Raw genomic sequence first — 26,727 nt, forward strand, 5'->3', positions numbered from 1 at the left:
CAGGGGAAGAGATGCTGTGTAATGCCATCCCCACGGGGCCCCTGGGCACGCCATGCTGACCCAGACACAAAGCAAATTTTGGGTTTTGTGCCCGTGGAGGCCTGGCAGAGGCGGGGGAGACCGCGCTGGTAGCAGATGCCAATGCCTCCGGAGCGGAAAGCCCAGTCCCTCCCCTCTCATTCCTTTTTTTCCTTTTTTCTGCCTTTTTTTTTTCTTCCCCCCTCTGGCTGATCTTAAAAAAGCCCGGGCAGTTTGGGCTTTGTGAAACCCAAATGCCTTTTGCAGCATCAAGCCCGGATCCCATAAGTAATATCCCAGCACTGAAGAGTAAGACAGTATATGAAGTAGACGGGGAGCTATAAAGACACTTTAAAAGGGGCAATAAAAGTTTTGGGTTTCATATCGTCTTACCAAAGAAGAGAATAACAGAGAAGCAGGAAATTTCAGTAGCAGACATGACAAAGGTCACAGCACTCAGACTGCACCTTAGACGAAAACACCTACTCTTATGAAAACAGCCAGAATTTTTGGCAGGGGCTCAAGAGCTCTTACAGGCAAAGCTCTCGGCAGCGCTAAAAGGTTACAAGAGACTGTTTTGTCTACGTTGCTGTAGATGTTTATAATATTTCCCTGCATTGGTGCTGCAGGGGATATCCTCCTGCCCGGGATAGCAGATCCAGCCCTGCACCTTCCTCCCGTGCTGGGGTGCTGGGTGCTGCCATCAGCCCGGGGCTGGTGCCAGGGCAGGGACCCTGTGGGTGTGCCCAGATGTGTGTCAGTCCCAGGTGGGTGCTGGCCCTGCGCTGGGGTGCAGAGGGATGGATGGTTGGCAGAGCTGGAGCATCACCCTGCGGCATCAGCGGGGAGAGGAGGGGACAAAGCAAACCTTTTTGCTGTGCGCAAGACAATTTGGGTTTGTTTTATTTTTGCAGCTCAATATGTGGCAGGTGGGAGCAGGAGGTTTTATCCACTCAGCTGCTCCTCAGGTAACGTTCCCTCCATGTTTGCATGGGGTTTGCCAACCTTTGGTCCCTCATGCTCGGCCCCAGTTGGGTGTTGTGGTCACCCAGTGCCCTCCTCCCAGCACAGGATCCCCACAAGGGATCACCATGCCCACAGTGCCCTTGTCCCCAGGGCTTGCTGCAGGGCTGTGCCAGTCACTGCAGCCCAGGAGGGACCAAACAGTCCCAAAATGAGCTGCTGAGGTGAAGGAGGCTCTGATCAGTGGCTGCAGCAAGCGAGGGAGGCTGCTGGCACTGCTGGTCAGGATCCTGGGGAGGGTCAGCGTTGAGTGTTTGCATTTGGGGTGACAACACCCAGGAAGAGCCAGCGTGGCCGTGGGATGCCCATGGGGGTGACCCCTCAGGAATCTGTTGTGCACCCTCAGAGGCATCTCTTGCAGGCAGTGCTGAGTTACTTCTTTCACTCCAAATCAGAGCACTTGGGCCTGACTTTTGGGGCCACCCTGAGCAGCCCTCACATGACAAAGAGCTCCAGTAGAGTGCAAGCAACAAGGAAAGCCTTGCACAGAAACCCTGAGAGCATCTTGTAAACATCCTGGGGGCTGGATGCGGGGAAGGAATGGAGCTGTGTGGGTTTAGGTGCTGGGGAACCCTTTGGAAGCTGTCTGCTAGCTCTGCCTCTGCATGCAGCTGCATCAGCTGTGCCACCGCTTGCCAGTGACTCTGGGATGCTTGGGGGTTCATAATTAATTTCTATTTTTGTTGGAAGCTCATTCAGTTTTGGTTGTTGCCCCGTCGCAGGAAGTTGCTCTGATGAATGACTGGGGTGGATTTCTCTTCCAGAGGAACCCAGGCTTAATGTGGGCTTTCTGTGGACATCTCTGTATATCAATACTGCTCTAATTGTCCATGACATATAGTCTTGGCCTTTTTCCCAGACAGTCTAAATAAATCATACACTTCTGCTATAGTAAATAGTCTGTTAGAGGAGATGTTATAGGCTTGCAGCCCTCCCCCCTCCCTCCAGGAGCTTCTTTACTCTGCCTCTCATTTTCCATGTCCTTTCCATACCAATGAGGCACCTGCTGCCTGTGCCTGCAGGTTTGCATGGACAAAGTGCCCAGTGTTGCAGGTCCCTCCAAATTAGAGGGGCTGTGGTGGCCGTGCCCAGAGCTCTGCTTTGGAATTGGCATCTGCCCTGGACTGAGCTGAGTGGAGCTGGAAAATTTCCCACCCCGCCAAAGAAATGCTGGCATTGCACACTGGCAAAGTCTTTGTTAGTATATATTATTTACATCAAGAGAATGCATAAATAAAATAGTTAATATCTCACAAAAAATACAGGTTCTGTTAATTGGGCGTTGCAAACGAAACTTGGTGTGCACGGGCTGGGCAAACCAGCACAGTGGGGACAGCTTGGGTCCTGCCAGGCCAGTGCACGGGACAGCCCAGGAGAAGGTGACATGGCCTGGGAGGGCAGGGGTCTCCTCGGGCAGGGGACAGGCCACAGCCCAGCTGAGTGCTCCTCCAGGGAGAATATGGATATGTGTCAAACTGGAAGTGCAAGCTTTGCTAGGGCTGATGGTGGAGAGGTGAATCACAGCGTGGTTTGGAAGGGACCTTAAAGCCCTTCTTGTTTCAATCCCCCTGCCATGGTCCACTAGACCAGGTTACTCAGGAGACTTCCCAGGGGAGAAAATCCCAGAGTGGGCACGGAGCTGATGGGAAAAGATGCCAGAGGAAAACCCAGCAGGCAGGTATCTTCCTTTTGGCTGCAGCCCTCCATCACGCAGGGGCAGGAACACGCGTGCCCGGCCTGCCTGGGGGCTCAGACGCAGCAGCAGAGCGTGGAGCAGTCCAGCCTGGCGGGGGTCCCGGCGTTCCCAGCCTTCTTGTTCTCCTTGGGCAGCAGCAGCACGAGGGCCATGGCCAAGGCACAGTGGTAGAAGCTGTGCACGTAGGTGTAATCCCACTCCTGCGGGCAGGGAGAGCGGGTGAGAAGCGGGAGCAGCAGGGCCGGGGGACTCGCGTGAGGCGCGCGACATTGCATTTCTACAAGTAGCCAAAAGGAAGGGGATAAAAAAGGTTCCTGAACCTTCTGCCTCCCTCCCTTTGCTGTCAGAGAAGAAAGGATTTCCAGTGCAAAAAAAAAAAAAAACAAAAAACCAACCCTAAAGCAAAGGGGATTTAACACATTCTAATTTGCACATTTCCCAATTCTTGAATGAAGTGTTTCATTACCCCGCAAAGGACGCGGCGGCAAGGCCGGGGCGCGCGGGGAGGCGGCTTCTGCTAAGTGACATTTTTATGTTCTGCTAGAATCTGCAATTACCAAATGCTTTGAAAAATAATCCTTGGGGATGCCTGTGAGGTTGTATCTCGCAGCTCCCAAAGCACAGAGCAGCCGTAACGGCGGGGCCGAGCGCAGGAACGGCCGGCAGCTGTGTCGGGGGGTTATCGCCTGCCCGGCGGGACCCTCCGGAGCAGGACAGGGGGACTGGCCAGCAGCAGGAGCAGGAGGATATAAACACAGGATCAAGTGCCCCTGGGAGTCACCGAGAGTCTTTTCTTTGGCGTGAGCCAGCTCTGGATCCGGCCATGCCTGGGTTGGATCCAGTCCCTTCCGCGTCGCTGTGAGGTGTCCTTAAGTCACCCGTGCCCAGTTTCCAAAAAGCCCTGCTCCCACTTGACAAAGCCATTCTGAGGACCACGTGTGCCTGAGGAAAGCACATCCCCTGTCCTTATCACTCACTGAAGGGGGAAAAAGAGACAGAGCATCACTCTGTGTGCCACTTGCTGTCACACCTGCCCCGAATGGATCAGGGGATGTGGACAAGCATGGAGGGACCATTGTCCCTGCTGCCAGGCCCCAGCGTGCCACCTCTGGAGCCCCACGTCTAAGCTGGGTTTTGTGCAAGGCTGGATGCAGCCCAGTGGTGTGAGTGGGGCTGTCCCTCTCTTGGTGATGTCCCTCACACCTTGGAGAGTCAGGGAGGGTGAGCGTGCACACAGGTACCTCAAAGAAGAACCTCAGCATCAGTGCCAGCGCCCCGAAACAGAAGCCAGGACCGATCTGTTGGGTGTAGACACTTTTGTCAGGATAGAGCCCTTTCTTCTCCTTCATCTTCTGCAGCTGGGAGGAAGGAGAGAGCACACCAAGGGGATTCACCTGGATTTATCCGGCTGCTCCACCCTCATTCCTTGTAATAATATTGGTTTTTTAAATATTCAGCCCTAAAGCCAGCTCAGGGAGTGTGTGCCCTCACAAACCCAGTCTGTGGGAGAGCAGATCCCAGCACAGCATCTGCAGACTGGAGGATGCAGGGTGCTCCTGTGCCTTGGTCTCCTCCTTGCCCATCCCCTCCCCATGACGGCCACTTGCTTTTAGCTGCTGGCTTAGTGACAGTTTATAACTGGGACTTGCACTGCTGTATTTCCACGATGTTTGGCATCATCTTTCTGCAATTTTTATCCCATCACTCCTTGCCAACTCCTGCAGTAACTTCCCCACCTCACTCCCAACTGGGTCCACAGCACAGTGGGGCACAGACTGCAGCATGGTGCCCGACTGTCCCAGCTGGATTCAGGCAGACTGCAGACAGATTCCTCCCCACTTTATCACCGTGGTTTTATCCACATCTTCCCCAGATCTGGGGCAGTTTACCAGATCCCTCTGCCTCTGAGTAGCTGTAAAAACTCCATAAGTACGCTCCTCCTGATTAGAAATGCAGGGACAGGAGATGTGGTAGATTGCTCAGACTGATCGAATCTGGCATTTATCAAAAGCTGCTGTCTGCCTCCTGCTCAGGTTAAAGGAGAAATCACTGTGAGATTGAGAGCTGCATCTTGAGGAGGAAATCAATGCAGGGTTCATCCCTTTTCCCACCAGGGGCATCCCACAGAGCCCATCCCAGTGCCTGCCCCACGTACCCATCTGACCGTGATCACCAGCACGGCCGTGCCGATGGGGCCCGAGTAGACGCCGTAGCCCCAGCGGTCGTGGTAGATCCTCACGGCGATGGTGAGGACGCCAAACATGATGAAGGTCGATCTCTTGGGCTCGTCAAACTCTGCCAGGGCTGAGGGACAGAGAACAGGCAGCACCAGCTTGCAGCCCCCCTTTTTCAGCTGCTCCCCTAAAGCCTTCCTGGGGTCTCTCCCTCCTGCCCTGGGGTTGAATCCGTGTATGGTTTGCTCTTGTCATGTCACACTGCTGGGGCAACTGAGGCACATGGGGCAAAGCAAACCATCCTGAGGCTCCTGGAGATGATTGCTGGGGCTTTATTTCAGTGTTGCATGGGGGAGCTTAAAGGAGATTCCATACCCAGAGAAGCTATGGCTGCCCCATCCCTGGAAGTGTTCCAGACCAGGTTGGATGGGACACTAGGACAGTGGAAGGCGTCTCTGTCCATGGCAGGGGGTGGAACAAGATGGTCTTTAAAATCCCTTCCCACTTTAAACCACTCTATGATTTCCCATTTACTAGACCCAGAATTCAGAGGCGATTGCAAAAACCCTCATGCTCTTTGAGCCCACAATCAGCTCTCGGGTTCATCCTGCATCTCCAGCCTTCCCAAACTCACTCTGGCACAGGCTCCACCACCCTGGTGCAGTGGGACCCCCTCTCTGGTGCCACGGGGTCCCAGCTGCCCGGCACCTTCCCGGGGTTTGCAAGCTGGAAGTCACCAGTGTGAGTAAATGATTAGAGGCTTTTGTTTAGCACAGAATGGGGTAATAACTGATAAAAGTTATGGATCCCAGTGGGCTCCATGCTTTTCCAGCTTGCACAGCTGTGTTATGGCTGTCCTGGATTTGCATTCCGGGAAGTTTGCCCGAGGGTCTGCGTCCGCACATGTGCACTCGGGCTTTACAAGGCACAGTGAGAGGCTTCCCTGGGCTTCAGTCACCACACCTTCCATGTCCTTGGATCGTGCTTTTATAGGGAGTTTGGCTAAGGGATAATGTCCGCATGTTAATCTCTGTTGTTTCCCAGCGGGTCAATATTTTAAACCTCCTAGTCCAGGATCTGTATTTTTTTTGTGAGGTTTCTGAGCGCAGTAATGAAGCAATCAAGTTGAATTTTGCTGCAAGGAGCCAAAGTGTCTGGATCAGCTCTGACCTACTCTGACACTGCTGTTATCCACTTAAAATGCCCTTTGGAAATGATTTGCATCGTTGCCTTTCCTAGATGAGCAGAGAGAGCACTGAGGTGCCCTGAGTAGTGGGGAACCCCACTCAGGACTCACATTTTTTAGGGGACAGAGCCATTTCTAAGGGTAATATTTTCCCCACACGTTTTTCCCTGCATGGTAAATTTATCCTATTGCATGCCCTGGAAAGAAAGTGCTTCTGCATCCCCACAGGATGAATTTGCCCAGCTGAGGGGTGTTACCCCTGCTTGTCCTGCTCTGAGGCTGCAGGAGCCCCATCCCTGCTGGAGGTCCTGCACCACCCCGGGAGGGGCAGAGGGGAAAATCCTGTGGCTGTTTTGGGGCTGTAAATTGGAGTGCTGACTTCAGCTTATCATGGGGAGAAATGGCAACTCTGTCTGGAGTGGGCACTGGTTAGAAATGATCCAAATTTTGGAGCAGAACCTTTGTTGGAACATCTGTCTCCCCTGACCCTGCTCTCTTCTCCTGCCATCAATACTCACATCCTTCCAAAACTTATGGTGACAAAATGGGAAAATGATAGGTTGGAACTTTTTGTCTTCCTCATATTTTTTTTCAGTCTCTATTATATTTTGTTTTGGTGGCAAAAAAGGAACAAAATGAGGAAAAAGAGAGTGAAGAAAATGTGGGAAAAGAAAAACTGAATAACAGGGCAAGGGGTGGAATTTATAGTAAAAAGGAAGTGAAATAAATTTCTGCTTTTTCTAAGCAGATCTAATATTCCCATCAGCCCAGACCAAACTTTTGATAAACCAGGAAGTTATATTTGTTTTGATTCTCATGCTACCAAGGGAAGTGGGAGAGTCTGCATTTCTTAATACCCCTAAGTGAGGCAAGATAAGCTCATGGGCCTGGTATGGGGAAAATGAGGAGAAATGGGAAATTCCCTCGTTTATGGGGTTTCAGATTCAATCATCTCATAGTCTTGTCCTTCCTTGAGCTGCAGCACAAGGCTGCCAGTGTGTTGCTGTCATTTGAAGCAGGACATGTGTGAGAGCTGGTGCAGACAGAGGAACACCCGGCCAGCACCACCAGCAGGTGCCACAGCTCTTTATCTCTGGGAGAAAAACGTCCCCAGCCACCACTCAGGGCAGTTCCACGTCTGGACCTCACCAATTACAAATACTTTCCAAGGTGTTAATGACACAAAACTGGATTAATCCACAGCACAGACTGACTTCTGTGAAAGACAATTTCAGTGGCAGCTCAGGTGGAGCTCGCAGTGAGCAGCATTTCTGAGGGCTGTCCCCACTGACTGTCCCATCAGCTCTCCTGACAAATCCAGCCCTTCCTGCCTGTGGTGCAGCTTCCAGGAGCCACAACAGACCAGTTCTTACCCATCAGGGACACCCAGATGGACAGGGCTGTTCCATAGATGCTGAAGTACTCCAGGATGTCATAGCGCATAAAGCACAGCACCGATAACCCGGGGCCGTCACAAAGGTGGTAAAACTATTCAAAAAGAAAAATAAATTATCAGCAAACCAGTTTCTTACCCACATATCAGAAAGGTAAAGGTGCTTATCAACTGGTTTGAAATAGTGGAGCTGCTGAGGGGATGGCCAGCCAGGCCAGAACAGTGTCAGCTACAGCAGGATCACTGATATGCAGTAATGAATATATTTCTGTGATAATGTCATCGTTCCCAGTTGCAAATTGCCCAAGAATCAGCATTCTTCTCTCCTAGTACAAACTAAGACAGGCTTTAATTTGCCTCTTGGCCAGAACTTGCAATCTGATGACCAAGCTGCTTTGAGCTGGGTGCTGGGGGACGACCTCTCCAGCAGAAGGAGGACTCTGGGGTTGTGGTTTTAATTGCGAAAGATTCTTGTAAAACAATTCAGAATGAGTGTCCTGATGAAATGTGTATGGATGCCAGGTCACTGTCCAGGCTAAACAGGGTTTATATGGCCAGACTCTGAATACTGGGGAATTCACTCATTAGTGCATTCCCTTAAAAACCACCAGTTCCTGCCCATTAACTCATTGATTAGATTATTTGCAAAAACCCCGTTGTCATGCAGCATAAACGCAGACCACTCCAAGAGATGTTTTCAGTGCAATCAGAGGACTGCTCCCAGTGCTTGCCTGGCTCTCTGCTTTTGCTGCCAGCCCTCAGCCCTGCAGCTTTTGCAGTGGCAGCAGCAGTGAGCTCTGCTGTTCCTGAAGAAGTCCCTGCTCCTCCTGGCCGGGCGCCCTTGGAACGCTGCTGGCTGTCACGGCCTGCTGGGGATGCTGATATAATTTATAATGGGAATTGCTGCGAGCCCTCTGGCTGGCTGCAGCTTCTAGAAAAAGAATTGCACCACGGCTGTAATTCTTCTCGCTGCCTGAGATTGGGCTCGGGGAGTCTGGAGCCGGGGGGAAGAAAGGGTGGAAGGCAGAGCGTGTTCCTGGCACTTGTCTGCCACGGCCATGTGCTTCCACTGCTCTGTTCAGCTCTGCTGCTGGAGAGGAGTGGGATGCTACAAAAAATGCAACAGCAGCAGCTGCTGCCCTTCCAACCCCCTCCCCACCACACTGGCAGCTGCCTCTCCTCCTTTCCCTTCTTTCCCTTCCCCACTCAGGGATATTTTGCTTCTTCAGTCTCTTCGGAGAGGACCTGTTCCTCCTCCCTTCGAAACACGTGCCAATTTTCCTGCTGGCTCCTCGGGGAGGTGGAGCAGACACAGACCCAGTGCAAAATGGAATTGTAGATGTCTGGCTTCCCTGGGGAGCTGGGGTGGGGGGATAAGGGATGTTTTCATATTAACTGGTCCTGTAGCTTTTATAGAACTGGCAGAATTTCTCCCCCTGCACGGTGCTTTAATCATCTGAAATGGTCAATGATGTTCTGTGGATCCTTAATAAAAGACCAACCTGATTCTGAGCCCTGTGAAAGATCTTTTTACACTGGGAAGATCCTTTATCTACTCCCTGCCTCAGTTTCTCTGTACAAGGAATGTGTCAACCCTTAGGAGATGCCTTGAGATGGATGGGGATTAATGGGAGATGCAACATCAGCTGGGTTGCTGAGCTGTTTCCTTCATATTCTTTAGCAGATCATTGAAATCTAGTCAAACAGGAGATTTTTTCCAGTGGGAATGCTGCTTTGGGTGCTCAGCTGGTGTCTGTATGGAGTCACTTAGGAGGGATACAGAGCCCAGGGCAGCACACGGCTGAGAGCAGTAACAGGAATATTTTATATATGTACAATCATTTCTTAACTAGTTATTTCCACACAAAGGAAGGCCAGGGAATCACAGCCTGATAAAACACACATTTCAACCCACAAAGGGTTATTAATTATTATATTTCAGCATGTTTTAGTCTCTCCTTTCCCAGTGCACAAACTCCCCTGACTCCAGCATTGCTCCCATCCCCAGCTGGCAATTGCAAAATCAATAATTTGACCACTATGTGCTTTTGGCTAGAATGACAGAGGCAGAGCAAGAGATTCTGGAGGCAATTTAAAGCCTAAATTCAGCATGGCCACTTAGCAGCTGTAAAACAAAGAGAAAAGCCAGCTCCAAAGCATTGCAAATCAGTCAAGGCTCTTTGCACCCAGACCTTCTCCCTAATCTCAGTCATAAAACACCACTAAATCTCTGTAAAGCCACAGTGTAGGACATCCTAAACTGGAGAATCAGCTGCTCAGCACCACACATGGCGGGAAATAACAGAAAAAAGGATATTTTAGGGGTTGTGCTGGCTGCTCTCGGGTGAATCAGTTTCTCAGTGGTACAGGGGTCATTTGGGGGGATAAAACATGCAGGGAGAGGGGAAATGGAGAACTTCTTACCGCCACAAAGAACATGGTGAAGAAGTAAACCATGGCTTCCATGTGGAAACGCCGCTTGGCCGCGATGCTGATGGTGGGGAGGAAGACCAAGGAGCTGAGGGTGGGCAGGAGGAGCTTGGCCACCAGCGAGCCCATGGGTGCCTCGTGGGCCAGCAGCTCCTGGGAGCAGGGTGTCTGAGCTGGGCAGCAATGGTGGAGAAAGGAGAGGGGAGTGTGCTTTAAAATTTAAATGCCCTGCGTGGCAGGGAACAGCTGCCACCGCCACAGCCGCCGCCCTCGCTGCCGGCTCATCCCAAATTCCTGACACAGCCGGTGGCTCCGGGCAGCAGATGCTCTGTGCCCCCAAAACCATCCTGGGTGTTTCTAAAGGAGTAAAAGGGAATGTTGTCCTTGCATGCCTTGTGCTGGGTGCTGGATTTGGGTACATGGTGGGTGAGGAGTTTGGGTTTGTTTGCTCCTCACAGGGACATCCCAACCCTACATCCTGCTGTCCCTGTGCCAAGCCTGGTCTGTGCTGCTGGAGCAGGGAAAATCCATCTTCTTTCCTCACAAAGTGGAGGGGCAGGCACGGATCTGTCCTCTCTGGTGGCCAGGAATAGGACCTGGGATTGTCCTGTGCAGGGCAGGAGTCGAACTCGGTGATCCCTGTGGGTCCCTTGCATCACTTTGTTATTCTCTCTCTGCCCTTCCACGAAGGAAGAACTGGCATGCAGAGGGCACTAGGGCTTTTTAAAACAGTGGGATGTATCCTACGACCTTTGTGCACTCGAGAAACGCACACCAAGCTCCAAACCTGCCTTTTATTTCCCCACGGGGGCACACCTGGGGTGGGTGCAGACATGGGGAGCTGGAGTGCCACAGCACCCAGCGCCTGCGTGCCCTCCGTGGAGTCCAGTGCAGCTCCATTCCCCAGCCATGCCCTCAGCCTTTGCAGCCTGGCCACCTCCAGGAGTTCTGTCTGAAATTCAGGAGCTGGAGGAATTCGAGCGGATTGTCGTGCGGCGCTGAAAACCTGGAGGAAAGGAAACCAAAAAGCCAAGCGGCGTTTGGGCTGCTAATCCACTCAGTGCTTCTCTCTTTTATTATGACTTTTTATTATATCGCTCCTGCTCCCCCCCTGCGTTAATATCTTTTCCTTGGAGCCTCGCAGGGATTCTCGGCATCCTTTCGGCACAGCTGTTCCCGGGACACGGGGAGCAGGAATGCTACGCTTGAGCAAGCGCCTTTGTGGCTGCGGTTTGGGGAGGAGAGGCTGGGAGCTCTGATAGGAGCCACCAGCTCTAGGGCTGATAGGATGGGCTGGCCCGTCCCCCGGGAGGGGGTCTGGAGGAAAGACAGGCATGCATGAATTTAAAAAAAAAAAAAAAAAAAATCCTCTTTAAATCTTTAAACCATTCCAGGACGTTGGAAAGGGCTCTGGAGGGGGAGTGAGGGGTCTCTGTGTGTGTGTGTGTGTGTGTGTGCAGGGAATGGCACAGAGCATTAAAGCATTGACTCTGTGCCCAGAGCCTTCCCCCGGGCACGGCTCAGATGAGCTGGGAAGGGTTCCCGTTTTTAGCTGATACTGCAGGAACCATCCACATTCCCTGGCTGGCTGCAGGCATCATCCCTCGGCGGGATGCTGCCCACACCACATCTCCAGCCGCCCTCCTGCCTGGGCAGGCTATAAACTTACCACAAAGCTCTGCAAAGCTGAATCTTGACCAATAAATATTGAAAAAACCTGGTTGTCCCTATTTACTGTGAAAATGAATCCCTCCAAGCCAGCACATAAATACCCTGATGCTCCCTAGGTGTCCAGCCCTGAGCTGAAAGCAGAGACCCAGCACAGCCCAAAGTACTCTGCTCCTTTTTTGGGCCACATCCTCAGATGAATCCATTATTCTGTGTTCATGATCTGCTTGGACCGAGGACGGTGCCCTGGGGCACAGCAGGGCTTGTTCTCAGGGGGTTTTTGAGCAGATTTGGGGTGAAGAGGTTGCACAAACCACTCTGGATTCCTGGCTATGAGAACATCATCTGCCCTGCTTTCATGGCCGTGAGACAGAGGTGAGAGAGAAGAAAGCACAGCTCCAAACCTGCTGCTGAGGGCAAACCTCCATGTCTGGGCACAGAGCAGCCCCCACACCATTGTGGGGACACGGCACTTGTGCAACAAGGACGTGCAAAGGTGCTGGTTGTGCACAAGGCAAATGGCATCAGGTGAAAATTACCATTTGTTAAACACATCCCCCTCACCCCCAGCCTCTGCCCAAAATCCAGCTGGCTCCTGCTGGAAAGGAAACCCCGTTGGCTGCTGGATGCAGCAAGTGCCAGCCATGGCAGGGAAGTGTTGGAGCTCTCAGGAGCAAGAAAACATTCCACAGGTTGTTGGGGTTTTATTCTGTATTTCTTTTTTTTTGTTTCTCTCCCAGCTGCACACCCTGGGCTGGTGGTTGGGTTGCAGCCAGCTCTGTAGGCATGGAGGGGAAAAAAAAAATCTCCCATCAGGTTGCACACGTGTTTCAGCTATTATTGAAAAAGAGCCCCCAAAATAAATGGGGAGGAGAGGGGCAGGCAGGTGGTGAGCTCCTGGCAGGAGCTGCTGCTGCTTTAAAAGGTCTTTGTTCACTGCGAGCACCGCGGTGCAGACGTGGGTTGGACAAACCTTCCCGGGAAGGAACCCAAAAAACAAAGGGCCAGGACTTTGTTCCTTCTTTCCTAAACAGGTAGGAAATGGAGAAAGAGCAAATTTTAGCTCCTGAGTTTAAGTGCTGCTGGAAAGGGAATTTTAAAATCTGCATTCCACAGGGCTAATTTCGTGTGGACCGGCGTGCATGCAGGAACGGTGATATATATGGCTGAAAAGTGGCTCCCAGATGCCAAACCCAGGTTCTGGTATGCTGTCCTGGATCCTTCCAGGGTAACATTAACCATGGCTTTCTGCAAGCACTTCTACCCTTTCAGCTCAGACGTTGCAGTGGAGGAAGCAGACACGGAGAGTTTTGTTTTATTTTGAATCTGAGGGTGATGGTTTGAAAGCAGTGGATGTTGGAACTGGGGCTAAGGGGGCTGTGCCAGCTGAGAGCATTGAGGAGAGGATTTTCTCCTCGGGGTAAATATGGGATGATCTTTCATCTGCCTGTGATATAGACTGGGTCAGAATTTAAACCTGCTCTGTTGAGTGTCACCAGTCACTGCCAGGCTGGAAATACTGGAGATAACGACCCCAAAACAAAGAGTGAAGCTGCAGTTCTACCTGGGGTTGCAGTTTGAAGGACTGTGATGCTACAAAGTGGGTTTTTTTACCACTCCCATTACTTCAGAGTTTAATTTTTCATCCACACAACCCTTCAGCTGGTGCACTCTGAGGGTGAGAGGCTGGATGGTGGCCTGGTCTCAGCAGGTTGATGTGGCAGAGCCCTGAGCAGTGTGACCAGCATGGCACCATCCAGTTTGTGAAGATTTCCTGCCTTTTTTTTGCTCAAAAATCCTCCTGGTGTGGAAGGACCTGGTGCAGGAGTGGAGCAGCCCACAGGCACGAGCCCTTTCCTGCCAAGCTGGAGAAGGGCTGGCAGCAGCACCTGGATAAAACACCTCTCCCCACCCACTGTGGCCTCTGATCAGGGCTGGAGGTGAGATCCTGATGTGGGGAACACTTTCTGGCCAGCTGGAGCCCGGACACAGCCCTGGCACCAGGGAAAGGAGCCCCATAAAGGCAGAGCCACCAGCTGTGCCAGAGCCCTGCTCGGCCACCCCAGCTCTGATCACCCAGCCCAGCCCTGCCAAGGCACCTGCATCCTCCTCGTTTTATTAGTGGAATAAATTGCCACTTAAAATACCCATTCTCCCCGAGGTCTGACCGCATTTGAGGCAGCTTGAACTGAATACTTAACCCTGAAAAAAAAAATCTCCCTTCCTGTCTCCCTGTTGAATAAACCTATTATGCATATTGCTCACAGGTATTCCTGCTGCTGTTTTCCTTAGGGTTTTTTCACTCTTCCCTTTCCTCTCAGCCCTGTCATGGCCCATGACAAGCGTGTCACCATTAATGACAAGGACATCTGATTTCTTGTCACCAGTTTTCCATCGCTCCTACCTTTGGGATATCCTGGGGTGGCCCCCCACTGCCAAATTCATGGAGGCAGTGCAGGGGTTTATTGCTCATTTCATGGTGTTTAATGGGTTTTTTTACAGTTGTAACTCCTGGAGCCCAGTAACGACGTTGAGGGTCTCAGCTCTCACCCCGTTGGTCAAAAAATTGTCATTTTCTGCAGAGAAATGCTTGAAGATGTGATGCTTCAAGGCTCAAAATCCAAAAAGGGAATGAAACCAGTCTTGGGGTTTTTGGGGAGTCTGACTCACGGATTTTGAATGCCTGTGGTTGGCAGGGCTGCATAGCTGATGGCCCTCAGCACAATACAGCTCAACTTCCATGTCAGACTCATTCCATTCAAAGAAAAGCCTTTGTACTTTTTTTACTTCAGTCTTGGAATAGCTAAAATTTCTAACCAAGCTGGAAGCTCCTCCAGGTTCTTGCAGGAATGTGCAACCCTTGGGGACAGGTAAGATTGAAGTCTGCACAGAAAAAAGAACCTCTTGAAACCACTGAAACTCTACAGCCACGACCATACCTGGGGTCACTGTGGTCGCTTGTGGCTTTCAAATTGCCCAGAGAGATTTTTCACAGGAATCTGATGGTGAGAGCAGCTTGGCGGCTTTGGCTGGTTCAGTTTGACTCAACATTTTGCAAACCCTCACGCCAACATGACATAAATCAGCCCCATCCCCAGAGCGTGGGGACATGCAGGGATGAGCTGCCTTGCCCAACACTGCGCCGCAGGTCACTCTGCAAGGGACTAAAGAACACTTCTGCCTCTGAAGAACACTTCTTTTGGTCTTTGGTCTCCTCTTGCTTGTTTTACTTACCCACTGGTGGGCCACAGCTGCAGCTCTTGGCTGCCAGGGGCTTTTTGGGGGGCTTTGATCCCCTTGGTGAAGTTCTGGTCGTGCAGGGACCTCACACGCTCAGGGGACAGCTTTAATTTGCCCTGCCACACCAGTCTGGCCTGGAAGTAACTGCAGAAGTGTCAAACAAAAACATCACTTCTTCAGTCAGGATGAGAAAGGAAGAAAACCAATCGGTTGTCTCATCCCTGAGGGAAGATGGAGCTGCTGGGGGCCCTGGGCCAACAGACTCCTGACCACGCTCACACTCCTGGACCTGGGCAGGGATTTTGGGAGGCCTGGCTACAGCAGAGCCATCCCATCTGCTGTGCCAGTGCAAGGGCTGAGCCAGGAAAGGGCAGATCTGGCTGGGCAAGTGGTGCTGGAAGTCCATACCCACGTGTGTGGCTCACCAAGAGCAGGTTCTGTGGTACCTGAGATGTGCCTGGGGCTCAGGGGTGCTGGGTGTCACCCAAGGGTGGTGCTTGGCTCACGATGCAGAAGTGTCCTGCCATGGGAAGCACAGGGACGAGGTCAATGTGTGCAGAGCTGGCTGCCACTCTCTGCTCCAGGCCGAGCAGGGAGGTCCCTGTGCCCCAGCAAAGGCATCCCCCAGCCCTCCCTCGCTCCTGATCCTGCAGAACCCCGAGTTTCTCTGCTCAGCTGAGCATCCCTGGCTCCTGCCAGCAGCCCCAGTGCCCAGCCCAGCGCTCTGCTGAGCTCCTTTCAGCCAAGGAAGCTCCTTTCCTCCACAGGCACTTCTCCAGCCAAACCAGCAGCCAGCCGCCGGCAGCGCTCCCCCGACTGGAGAGGGTTCTTTTGGAGTTTTGGAGTGTCTGTCGCTGCTTTGGGTTGTTTTTTTTATTTTATTTTTCTTTTTTGCACTCTGAATTCTGCACAGCATCAGTTTGGGGTGGCAAAGCCTGGCAGCTCCTGGGGCAGGGCTGCTCTGTGTCCCTCGGGGTGCCTGTGGGGCTGTCCCTGGGGCAGTGTTGGGAGGTGAATGCCCAGCACAGCGATTGCTGCGCTGCCTCGCCCAGAGCAGAGCTGCCTAAGGGACTCTCATCCAAATCCTAAATTTCCCTGGGAAAGTCCAACACGAGCCCTCAGTGACCGTCCCGGGTGGGAAAGGCTCTCGCTGTCCATGCAGGTGCATCTTGTCTCAATTTACTGCGAGCCCAAAAGCAGTAAATAACATCTGCAAATCATTTCTAACGCTCCTGCCAAAAACTGGGAGATAAAACCCGCTGTTGTCTGAGCCTGGCCAGCCGTGATTAATGCTGTACCTGCAGCAGCAGCACCCACAGCCTCGGGGCTTGGGGGACACTGCCGTCCCTGGGGGTTTTGGGGCGGCAGGAGTTGAAGCTGCGGGGTTCGGCCGATGTGAAACTCGTGTTTTGGATCTGCTCTCCGCTGCAGTTTGTTCTCGGGGCTGGTGGTGCTCCCATCCAGGCGATGGCATCGCTCCTGCTGATTTCACGGGGCCGGGCCGGGGCTGTGCGAGCCGCGCTGCCGCGGCCAGGGATAACACTGATTTATGGGAGCAATCAGTTGCCACTAGGAGCTGGTTAGGAATTTTCCGATGAAATGGGGATTGCGTCAGAAACCGCTGAGTCATCTCAACTGTTTCATTAAAAAAAAAAAAAAAAGTATATTAAAAAAAAAAATCCTTTGGCTTTGATGAACTTTTGGTGAAGCACAGACTGAATGTGTCTCGCCTGCTGTCGGCTCCCCCAGATCAGCATTCCCACCCTCTGGCATTCCTCCTCCAGCCTAGGGAATCCCTGCAGTGGCACAGGGTGTGAAGTCACCCAGGGGTGGCATCTCCTGGGGTGCCACCTCCTGCTCATCCCCAGGGCTGGGGGATGCTGGGGCTTGCAGGGACCCAGGCTGCTCTGGAGTTTTCAATGTGAAATAATTCGATGCTTTTAAAACCTCTCGTGTTCAGACTTTTCCCTCCTGGTTGTTCCAAAACGGAAAGGGTTTTCTCCTGCATGTCTCGGGCTGGGATATTTTGAAATGCAGGAGTTGGGTGAACTCAAGTGCTAAATTTTCCCAGTGTCCTGGTCACAGCCAACCGATGGAAAATTGAAAGTTGCAAATCAACCTGGCTGGGTAAATTAGAACAGGCTGGCAGACATTTAGCCAAACAGAAAAGGAGACTTCATTTCCCATGTAATTATTTTGGGACGGATTCTCTGTCACACAGACATCCCTGGGAGGACTGGGTCCAAATGAACAACGCTGTGATTTCTGCAGGGCACTGGGAGCTGTGCAGGAAACTGTGCCCGTGGTGGGGACACAGACACCTCAGGGCCCTGCAGATGGGTGCTCCTGGTCTGTGGCAAATGGTGACAGGGCTGAGTGCTGCCCTCAAAGTCCAGGAGCAGCCAGAGGGACAACCTGTAGTGCTGGCCTTAGTGCAGTGCCCTGCTGGGAGCACTGGTTTTGCCCTGTGCAGGGAGGGAAGGAGGAAAGGCTGGAGCTGAAGTATGTCTGGTGGGATGTAGGAATTGTTCAGGTGGGCTGCTCAGAGCTCCTGGGATGTGCTGAGAAATGCACAGGAATGAGTGTTGCCACATTTGATACGTACAGACCTCAGAACGCAGAGAGATACAGGAACACGGACATTTGATATATGATAGATATCAAATATAGGTTGCACACACTGTAGCTATGGCCTTCTTCACCACAGGTTTTTATCCCAGACACACAAACACAGATCAGACACAACCTGTGCATGGCTGTTGCTAAGCCAGGGTGTTTATCCCCATCAGAAATGGCTTTTGACACACCCCACACCAAATTGCTGATCCCGTTTTCTCCATGGCACAGAACTGCCTCAAGCAGCAAGCCTGGCTCTGAGCTTTACCAAACGGCACCACAAGCAGAGGACCTTGAGGATTTGGTCGATTTTCCAGCAGCAAGTGAAATGAAAAGCCTGGCAGACCGTATCCAGCCATCCCAGAGGCAGGATGCGGCTGCACAATGCCCGTGGAGGTGCCGGGATTTTTTGGGCGACCTGCGACCATGGGATGGGCGGAGGGGTAGGGGCAGCAGGTCCCGCTCTGCCGCCCGAGGAGGGGAGCGGCGCATCCTCCCGGGGAGCGCCGGGGGACGGGGGAAAGCGGAGCATCCTCCCTGGGGCGGAAAGCGGAGCATCCTCCGGAGGGTCCCGAGGGAGGGGGAGCGCAGCATCCTCCCGGCGCTGCGGGGACCAGCGGGAACGCATGCGTGCGGTGCGGGCTCTCCCCGCCGGTGCCCCCCCGGTCTCGCCTCAGGAAACCGGCTGGCGGCCGCGGGCCGGCGCCGGGGGAGGCGAGGGGTTAACCGGGGTGGGGGCATCCCGGGCCGAGAGGTGTGAATTCCGCCCGCTCGCCCCCCTGCCTCCCCTCCCCGTCGCCGCTATAAGAGCGGCCGGCGCGGGCTGGGGGGAGCCACTGCGGCGGCTCCTCCTCGCTGGAAGCCCCGGCGCTTTTGGCTGCCCTTTGAAGTCGGAGAGGGAGAAGGAGGGAGGGAGCGTCTGGGGCCGCCGCTGCTCCGCTCCGCTCCGCGCCGCCGCCGCTCCCGCCCGGCTCCGGAGCATCGTCCTGCCCGGCGCTGCCGCCGCCAGGTACGGCCCGTCCTGTCCTTTCCCATCCCATCCCGTCCCGTTCTGTCCCGTCCGTCCCATCCCGGCCCCGCGGAGCCTGGAGATGGAGCCCCGCATCCCGGCTCCGCATCCCCGCATCGCCCTCCCGCCGCCCGGGCGCGGCTGCCCCGCTCGCGGCTCCGCGATGCTGCTCGGCCACATCCCTCCCCTCCTTTCCTTAATTTTCCCTTCATTGAAGCACGCAGCTCCCAGCGCCTGTAGGATAAACTCCGAGCGCGCTCTGGTATTGGCTTCGAGTCAGGAGTGTCTGGGAGCCTTAATGAGAACCAAGTGTAAGGCAAGGCTCAGCCACCTGTCCACGGCATCCCCGGCCAAGCGCTCCGGGCTCCCATTAATCAATGGACCTGCCTCTTGGAAAATCTCTTTAGCATGCTGGACCTCTCCCCCAGGGCGATTGCAGAGCGGATTTGGGGACCTGGAAGCCCTCTGGTAATTTTTTTCTAAGCCAGACAGCAAAGCAGGGCTGGTGTTGCCGGCAATTCCGCGATTTCAAAACCGCTTCAAAAAGCTTTGCAAGGAGGGAAAAAAAAAAAAAAAAACAAAAAAAAAAAAACAAACAAACCCAAACAAAAATGAGTAGGAAAGAAGCTCTTTATATTGCAGGTCTGCAGTCCTGCCCTCTCTCCCCAGGAGCAGCACCTCTCCCACCCCCCTGCTTCCCAAAGATAGTGTCTAGCTGCTTTTCAAGGGAAATTAGCTTAGGGGAGGATATTTTTTTCTTTCTTTTTCCTCACAGACATGAGCTGCTTTGATTGCCTGGAAGCATGATTTCCTGAAACCTGCTCCTTTCTGGCTCTTACAGGGAGGTTCACAATAAAATGTATTGTGGTTTTGAGCTGGGTTTTATTTAAGAAAATGCCATTCTGGGTTACTCTCTTTCATGAGGCAGATGGAGAAAGAGATGAAAGGCTGACACTTGGGATACTTCATTTTTGCTCTTTAATTGTGGGTCATGTCTTTTCTATAAGTACAGGCGTTTTCCCTGGGAACTGAGGGGAATTGGAGTGGAATAAATGAAAAAAAAGAGGAATAATGCCTGTTAATTGCATTTTTTTGTTTTTGAAGCCTTTCATCTCATTCTTCCAGGAGCAGTCCTGTAAATGGGGATATTTAAATGTGCTGCTTTTACAGATCCAGAAACACTTCTGGCTACTCACTGTGCTTTGGTGTAAGCCAGGTTCTCTTCCAAGGCAGGCTTGGAGCAGTGTCAGGTGCAGCCACTGGAAACCAATGCAAAGTTGTGGTTTGACAGATAGAAACCGAGCTGGGAAGTGAACCTGTATCATGTTCATGCTGCTGTTAATTAAATAAAGTTTCAGGCTCGGGTTCCTGCAGTCGCTGGTGGTCGGTGTCACCGGGCTGAGCGAGAATGCTGGAGCAGAGCTCTGGAACCAAGAGCAGCTCCTGCTGCTGGTCATGGGGCTGGGTGGGAGTTGTGCTTAGTGCAGTGTTGGGTTGCTTTCTAGGATGAAGATATCCAAGTGGAGGTGGAGCAGCATCTCTGTCAGTGCTCAGCTGCAGCTGAAAGGCACCCTGGCCCTTCTTCTTGTGGGCAACGTTGTCTTTGTCATAGCTCAGGTAAGGCTAGCAGGGTTTTGGGGGCTCTCTGGGCTTTAAAATGCTCTGGTGTCTGGGATGGGAACCCTCCAGGCTTGCAGAGCTGCTCTGTGTGTGCACTGCATCTTCAAAAATTGTGAGGGCTTCTGACTTGCCTTCACTCTTTAGTCTGGGCTTAACCTAAGTTGTACCTACCATGGCTAAGAGATTCACAGATCATTTCAAGGACTCTGGAGGGCCATGCCCTGCTCTTGGGTGAGCATCACTCCTTGCTCCCTGCAGAGGCTGAGCTTTCATTTACTTTGCATGCAATATTTGAAGTTCCTCTGCCCTCTGATGTGTGGTTACAACAAGGAATGGGAGGTGGGAGTGCCAGGGACCCTCCTGAAGTGACAAACCTGTGCTTGCCAAGAGAGCACACAGGCTCCTCTACCCCACTGGCACCCACTGGCACCCACTGGCACCCACTGGCACCCACTGGCACCCACTGGCACCCACTGGCCTGCTCTCCTGCTGCAGAGGGGTTTTGCAAGGGTTTGTTGAAGCTTCCAGTGGAGCTTTCAGCTGCAGCTGGCTCTGCAGCTCCCTGAATTCTCTGTGGAGCAAGAGTCAGAGAGCACCAAGAGTCTCGGAGAGTTTAGGGTTGTTTGGGAGCTCGGTTTTGCCAACTGAGTGGAACAATGAGAATTTCCTTTCCTGAGGAATCCCAAATATTGCCACTCCATTCCAATTTTGTAATGAAAACACAATTGCAAGAATGCAGGGATGGAAACCTCAGGCTTGACCTCAACTGGAGAAGGCAACGCTTGGGTCGAGTGGGGCAGGCTGGGAGGGGAGGGGTGACCTCAGTGTCCCCAACAGGCTCTGAGGGTTGGATGTGACTCCTGCTTCTCTTCCTTCCCCCGTGCCCCGAGCAGGACCTGACCCAGACGTCCAACAGCCTGGAGGAGGGCTCAGATGTCACTGCTTACTGGTGGGGAGAGTGGACCAAGTGGACAGCGTGCACCAGGAGCTGTGGGGGAGGTGTCAAATCCCAGGAGAGGCACTGCCTGAGGCAGAGGTACAGCACCAGGGGCTGGGGAGGGGCTCTGCAGCTGCCTGGCCCCAAAGGTCAGCCCTCGGATGGAAATGTGTCTGGGCAAACCCTGCTGGAGCAGGAGGGCGTTTCCTGAGCTTTGGGCATCCCTGCCAGGAGCAGCAGCTGAGTGATTCCCCTGCTGGCCCTGCAGTCAGGCACAGACTGAGCCTGTTCTCCAGGGCACAGCAGCCCCTGGTGCCGGGATGGTTGGGGACCCACTGATTCCATCTGCTTTGGGCCTGGCTCTGCCCTCTCGGGGCAGTGTGGTTGCCAAAAAACACTTTGTAAACCTTGTCCCCAGGCCCTCACCCCATGACACCTCCTGGTGATGCAGGTGACAAAGCCACAGAGACCTTTGCTGCCAGCTCCAGGGGCACTGACAGATCTCTGTGTGGCTCTGCTGTGTGGACACTGACCTTACAGAGAGCAAATATATTTAAACAAGGGAAAATGATTTCTGCCCCCCATCTAACCACCATTTCCTTATTCAGAAGGAAGTCAGTGAGTGGCCTGGCTAATAAAACTTGCACTGGAACATCCAAAAGATATCAGCTCTGCAAAGTCCAAGTAAGGATATCCTTTGTCTTGTTGGGAACGCTCGGTGTGGAAGGTCATGAATGGCACTCCTGGGTCCCTTGGAGAGGGGACACCATTTGTCCTGTAGCTGTCACCCTGCTGCCCCTCCAAGCAGCTGGGGGTTCCCTTCTTTGGTGCCCACCACCCGTGTCTGGGCTTTGGGCATTTTGTCATAAAACGCAAAGAGTGCCTCTGCTAACAGTTCCCAGGGGGTTCCTGCAGTGGGGGGAGGAAGAGGAGGAGGAGGAGGAGGAGGAGGATGTGGCCTGGCTGGGGAAGGTGATGGAAACACTCCTTGCAGCTGGTGGTGATGTGCCAGAAACCTTTCCTGCACTTTGTTTCCGTCAGGATGTTAATGTATCCCATTCTAGGAGTGCCCTGTGAACGGAAGGAGCTTTCGAGAGGAGCAGTGCTCATCATTTAACTCCCATGTGTATAATGGCAGAACGTATCAATGGAAACCTTTATATCCTGGTAACAAGACATTCTTTGTGTGTTTCATAATGCTCAGCCAAATATTTTGATAGTTATGATGCTACAGCCCGCAGGAAGGCTCCTCCTCTGCTGTTTGAAAGTGGTTTTTTGGAGGCACAATCAGCTGTCTCCCGAGTTCAAAGGCTTGTTTGGCAGCTGCAGGGTAACTTGAAAATTAAATAACGACATGAATTCATGTCTGTAGCCTGTGTTGGTCACAGCTCCCAGGGACCAGAGGCTGCAGGAGGATGTGAGAGCAGGGGGTGATGGGCTGTGCTGGCAGGGACAGTTGGGCTCACCCAGACAAGTGTCCTTTGAGCAGGGCTCTGCTGTTTTCAGTGCTGTTTGGTCTCTCCCACGCCCTCTGTGTGCTCTGTCAAATGTCACTGAGATGCAGCCGGTCACTTTGGTCATCTGGGGTGAGCAAGAGCTGCAGAAACAGCTTGGGACTCAGAAACTGAGGTTTTATTGAACTTTTAGGCACTGAACTCCCATCAAAATCAAGCATTAAACACAAGCCATGGATGAGCTTTAGAGCTGCTGGGATGCCAGGACCCTTCTCCTGAGGAGGCTCCTGAGCTCAGGTTCTTCAGATTCACTTGGATACCTTAAAAATAGAGATGGGATCAGATTCATCTTCACTTCAGATTAATTTGAGTGCCTAAAAATAGAGATGGGATCTACTGGAACTTTATTTTAGGGGTCTCTGTACATACCCAAGAACAATTATCTTCATTAGATCAATTTCCCTGTGTACCAAGCCCCTGGCTCTCCAGCCTTGGCAGGGTCAGCGAGGTAGAACTTGGTCCATGAGCTAATTCTCCTTGGTGGCTTTTGTCCCTTGAAGGTGACAATTGTCTTTAAACACATTTGCTGTTAAGGCTGACTCAGCAGAGATGTTGCAGGAGTTGTTTTGTGTTTGAGCAGGCGTTCCTGTGGCTCCTGGGGGATTTGCAGCAGAATATTTTGTCACTGATGCTGCCTTGCTTGGGTGTGGGGGCCACTGGGTCTCTGATTGCTCAGGAGTTGGTGGAGACAAACACTTGGCATCGAGGTTCCGATGCAAATATGATTTTGTCATCTGCTTCCTGTGGATATTATAAAATGTGAGATTACTGTGCTGGTGGGTGCTGCCAGCCAGTTATTGCCTGCAGAAAGCAAAGGGTGAGTTAAGTCCATCTTGGGTGAATGTTTATGGAAAAGTTATAGATCATAAAATGCTCTGAGCTGCTATGGTTTTGAATATAGTCTTACATGTGTATTTCCAACAATATATGTGTAAATGTAACTCGTGTATCAAGTGCTGCTAAGTGAACATGCATGTTTTTGTGTAAGGCACGAGTCCTTGCACAGAGCAGTGCTGCTGCCTCAGTGCCTGCCCTGGCCTGGTGCTGGTGATGCCCCTGGCATCCCTAGGGCATCTCTTCCTGCCAGGCTGTGCAAAGACTGCCACACTGTCCAAATGCCATCTCCTGCCTACCCCGAAACACAAGAGATGGCCACTTCTAAACTCTCACTGCCCTGCAGTTGTGCTGCTGTTGTTTAGCTTGGCAGAGATTCACTGGCTTGGGTAGGATGAAAGTTGTGGTGTTTCTGCTGTTTTTGAATCTCTCTTTATATCCTTTCCCCTTAGATGACTATGTTCACATTTCTAGCAAGCCCTGTGATCTTCATTGCACCACTGTGGATGGTCAGAGACAGTTAATGGTTCAGGCCAGGGATGGAACCTCCTGCAAATACACGGATTTCCGAGGGGTTTGCGTGTCTGGAAAATGTGAGGTTGTTAAACATTATAGCAAAAATATTGTTAGTAGCATTCAGAGAATTGCAGTGGGTGCGACGTTTGCCTGACCCTCAGCGCTCTGTCTGTGCATTTTTTAGCCCATTGGATGTGATGGCATTCTCTTCTCCACCCACACCTTGGATAAATGTGGAGTTTGCCAAGGAGATGGGAGCAGCTGCACCCACGTAACCGGCAGTTACCGGAAAGGAAATTCTCATCTTGGTGAGACTTTGGGGACTGAGGGCTTGAGTTGAGAGGGCTGGGTTTAAAATGGACTCTTTTTTTTTTTTTTTGGTAAATTGCTTTCAGGTCTTACCAACTTCCCAGTTTCAGTTTTTCCCATGTGTTCTATGCGTGTTAATGCTGCTGTGAGTTTGGGCAGAGAAAAAACAAACAAAAAAAAGCCAACCAAAAAACCAGGAAGTTTGCGTGGTGTTTGTCAGAAACCAGAGGTCTCTGATGATGAGTGGTGCAAAAGGGTTATGCAAGAGGCTGGTATCTATTTTAGTCTTTTTTAGTCATTTAGCCAAAAACAGGACACTCATGACCCAGTGAGTCTAGAAATAAACGACTTGTAATAACAGGAAGCTACAATATCTTGAAAGACCAGGATTTCAAAAATTGGTGTGATGTAAAGCAGCCGAACCTACATGTCCTAAATATAACAATCTAATTCAGGAATTATGATTAATGCTCTCTGAGATGGAGCAAACTGCAGGAACTTCAGTGCTGTGGGAGGACTTGTCCTGTCCCATCTCTTGTCTGGTGCTAGGCAAAGGGGAGTCAGAGGAGAAACCAGCTCCCACCTCCTGCGGGGGTTTTGGGAATGCTGGCTAACACAGGGATCAATACTGAACCACACAACAGCTTCTCTTGCTAGTAAAACCATCTGCAAATGTATTTTTTTACACCAGTTTAGATAAACATGAAATGAATCCTTTCCCCCCTTTTCCTCCATGAACCAGGACAAAATTCACATATTTTTTCTTTTCTATTACAAATAAACTCCTGTTTGCAGCCTAAAACACGAAGGGTTGGGGCTTTTTAATCCGCAGCTCGTTAAAAACGTGGTTTTAGGCCAGCGTGTTGGTTGGATTGCAGCTGTGCCTGAGGAGGGTTTGGTTCAGACCACTGGTTGCAAAGATCCTCTCGTTAATCCGGAGTTTCCCGTAGGTTATTCCCTGGTAACGCACATTCCCGCCGGAGCGAGGGATATCCAGATAGTGGAACGGAAAAAGTCTGCAGATGTTCTGGGTGTGTATAACCTCTTGGTACTTCCCTAGGATGCATGCCTATGCTGGCTAATGCTTTTTCCAATGCAGAGCTGGATGTAGTTTTGTCATCGAATCACAGAATATCCTGAGTTGGAAGGGACCCACAAGGATCAGCGAGTCTGTTTGCTGCAGACATGAGTTAAGTCTGTAGGCAGTGTAAATCCATCCACGTTGTCCAAGCCAGGCTGTTGCTCCTCTCTGCAGTCTGAGCACCTGGGCTGTGTTTGTCAACACTTTGATTGCTTTAAAGCAGAAAATGTTGGTGAATATTACTGGGATTTCAGCGGGGTGTGACAGGCCCCGGTGCTGGATCACAGATGGACAAGTGACTTCACCTCTCTGGTGATCCCCTTAACCTTCCCCTGCCTGGACAATGTGCAATGACAACAGCACCAAGGGGATCTGATCTTGCTGTGGTGGCCTTGCTGAACTGTTGGTGACCACACACCCATCTCGCAGGGGAGGGGACAGAGCTGCTCAGGAGCAGTGTGGAAAAATCCAGACTTGCCAAAGAGAAGCACATTTGCTGCCTCAGAGGCTCGTGGACTCTGGAAGGTGGCTGTCACTTCCCTGAAGAGTTCAAGGCCAGGCTGGATGGGATTTTGAGCAGCTTGGTCCAGTGTAAGGTGTCCTGGCCCATGGCAGGATGAGATGAGCTCCAGGATCCCTTCCAATACAAACCATTCCAGGAGGATTCTATGGATGAAAAAGGCTTGATGTGGTTCCTGGGCTGGCTCAGGGCGACCTGTCTTGGGCCACTGCTGGTTCAGGGGACATCAGCTCCTTCCTTGGCCATCTGCCAGTGCTCTCTGCAGAGCTGGGACTGTTCAATGTTCCTGCTGGGCTGGTGCCAAGGGGGTGACAGGAGCTGGGGGAGAGTGTGAGCCACATTCCCAGGGGTTTGCAATGTGCAGGGACATGCGGCCCAGAACTCTGGGCACGTCCTCACATGGTGAGCGTTGCAAACAGGTGACCAATGCGTTGCTATGTAGGAGAATCTTTTTTTATTGCTGTGGCACTGATTTTACCCCCTGACCACACCATGGGCAGCATCCAGAGCTTTGCCCTTGCATGTGACAGCACTGACTGTTCTCTCTTCTTTGAAGCTGTGGCTGATGAAGCTGGGTACTATTTCTTCAATGGGAACTATAAAGTGGACAGTCCAAAGAACTTCAACATTGCAGGCACGGTGTTCAAGTACCGCCGGCCCATGGACGTGTACGAGACCGGGATCGAGTACATTGTTGCCCAGGGACCCACAAATCAAGGGCTGAACATAATGGTGAGCTTTGACTTCTCATGTTCTCATGGTGGGGAAGAGAAAACCCACCTTGGATGGAGGAAAGGGTGACCCTGGGAGCAGAGTCCTGCCATGGTTTCACATGAGGAGGGGATGGGAGCAGTGACTCTGCCCACTTCCTTACCCAGCCTATTTAGCTTGTGTTCCTTACCCAGTTCCTTACCCAACCCTATTTTGCTTGTGTTCCTTACCC

The 26,727-nt window shown here is 52.1% G+C and overlaps 2 protein-coding genes across 5 annotated transcripts in view; one reads left to right on the forward strand and one right to left on the reverse strand.

The window, feature by feature from the left end:
• Nucleotides 1–2,790: 2,790 nt before the first annotated feature.
• MYMK (myomaker, myoblast fusion factor) lies at nt 2,791–10,049 on the reverse strand. The gene is made up of 5 exons (XM_021543792.2): nt 9,915–10,049; nt 7,471–7,585; nt 4,893–5,041; nt 3,979–4,095; nt 2,791–2,937 (listed from the first exon to the last, which is right to left on the reverse strand). The coding sequence occupies exons 1-5, from the start codon at nt 10,047–10,049 to the stop codon at nt 2,791–2,793; spliced, it is 663 nt and encodes a 220-aa protein (XP_021399467.1).
• Nucleotides 10,050–18,299: 8,250 nt separating this feature from the next.
• The window catches only part of ADAMTSL2 (ADAMTS like 2), a 30,912-nt gene continuing 22,484 nt past the window's right edge, over nt 18,300–26,727 (forward strand). The window contains exons 1-9 of one of the 4 annotated variants that reach the window (XM_021543566.2): nt 18,300–18,453; nt 19,959–20,070; nt 20,967–21,109; nt 21,619–21,694; nt 22,075–22,177; nt 23,811–23,956; nt 24,059–24,182; nt 25,134–25,214; nt 26,341–26,516. In XM_021543566.2, coding sequence (XP_021399241.2) covers nt 19,960–20,070; nt 20,967–21,109; nt 21,619–21,694; nt 22,075–22,177; nt 23,811–23,956; nt 24,059–24,182; nt 25,134–25,214; nt 26,341–26,516 — 960 coding nt within the window. In that variant the 5' untranslated portion in view covers nt 18,300–18,453; nt 19,959. The other 3 variants (XM_077787903.1, XM_077787905.1, XM_077787904.1) reach the window with 3 other exon arrangements.

This window comes from Lonchura striata, chromosome 22 (assembly GCF_046129695.1).
Source record: "Lonchura striata isolate bLonStr1 chromosome 22, bLonStr1.mat, whole genome shotgun sequence".
Lineage (NCBI taxonomy): Eukaryota > Metazoa > Chordata > Aves > Passeriformes > Estrildidae > Lonchura > Lonchura striata.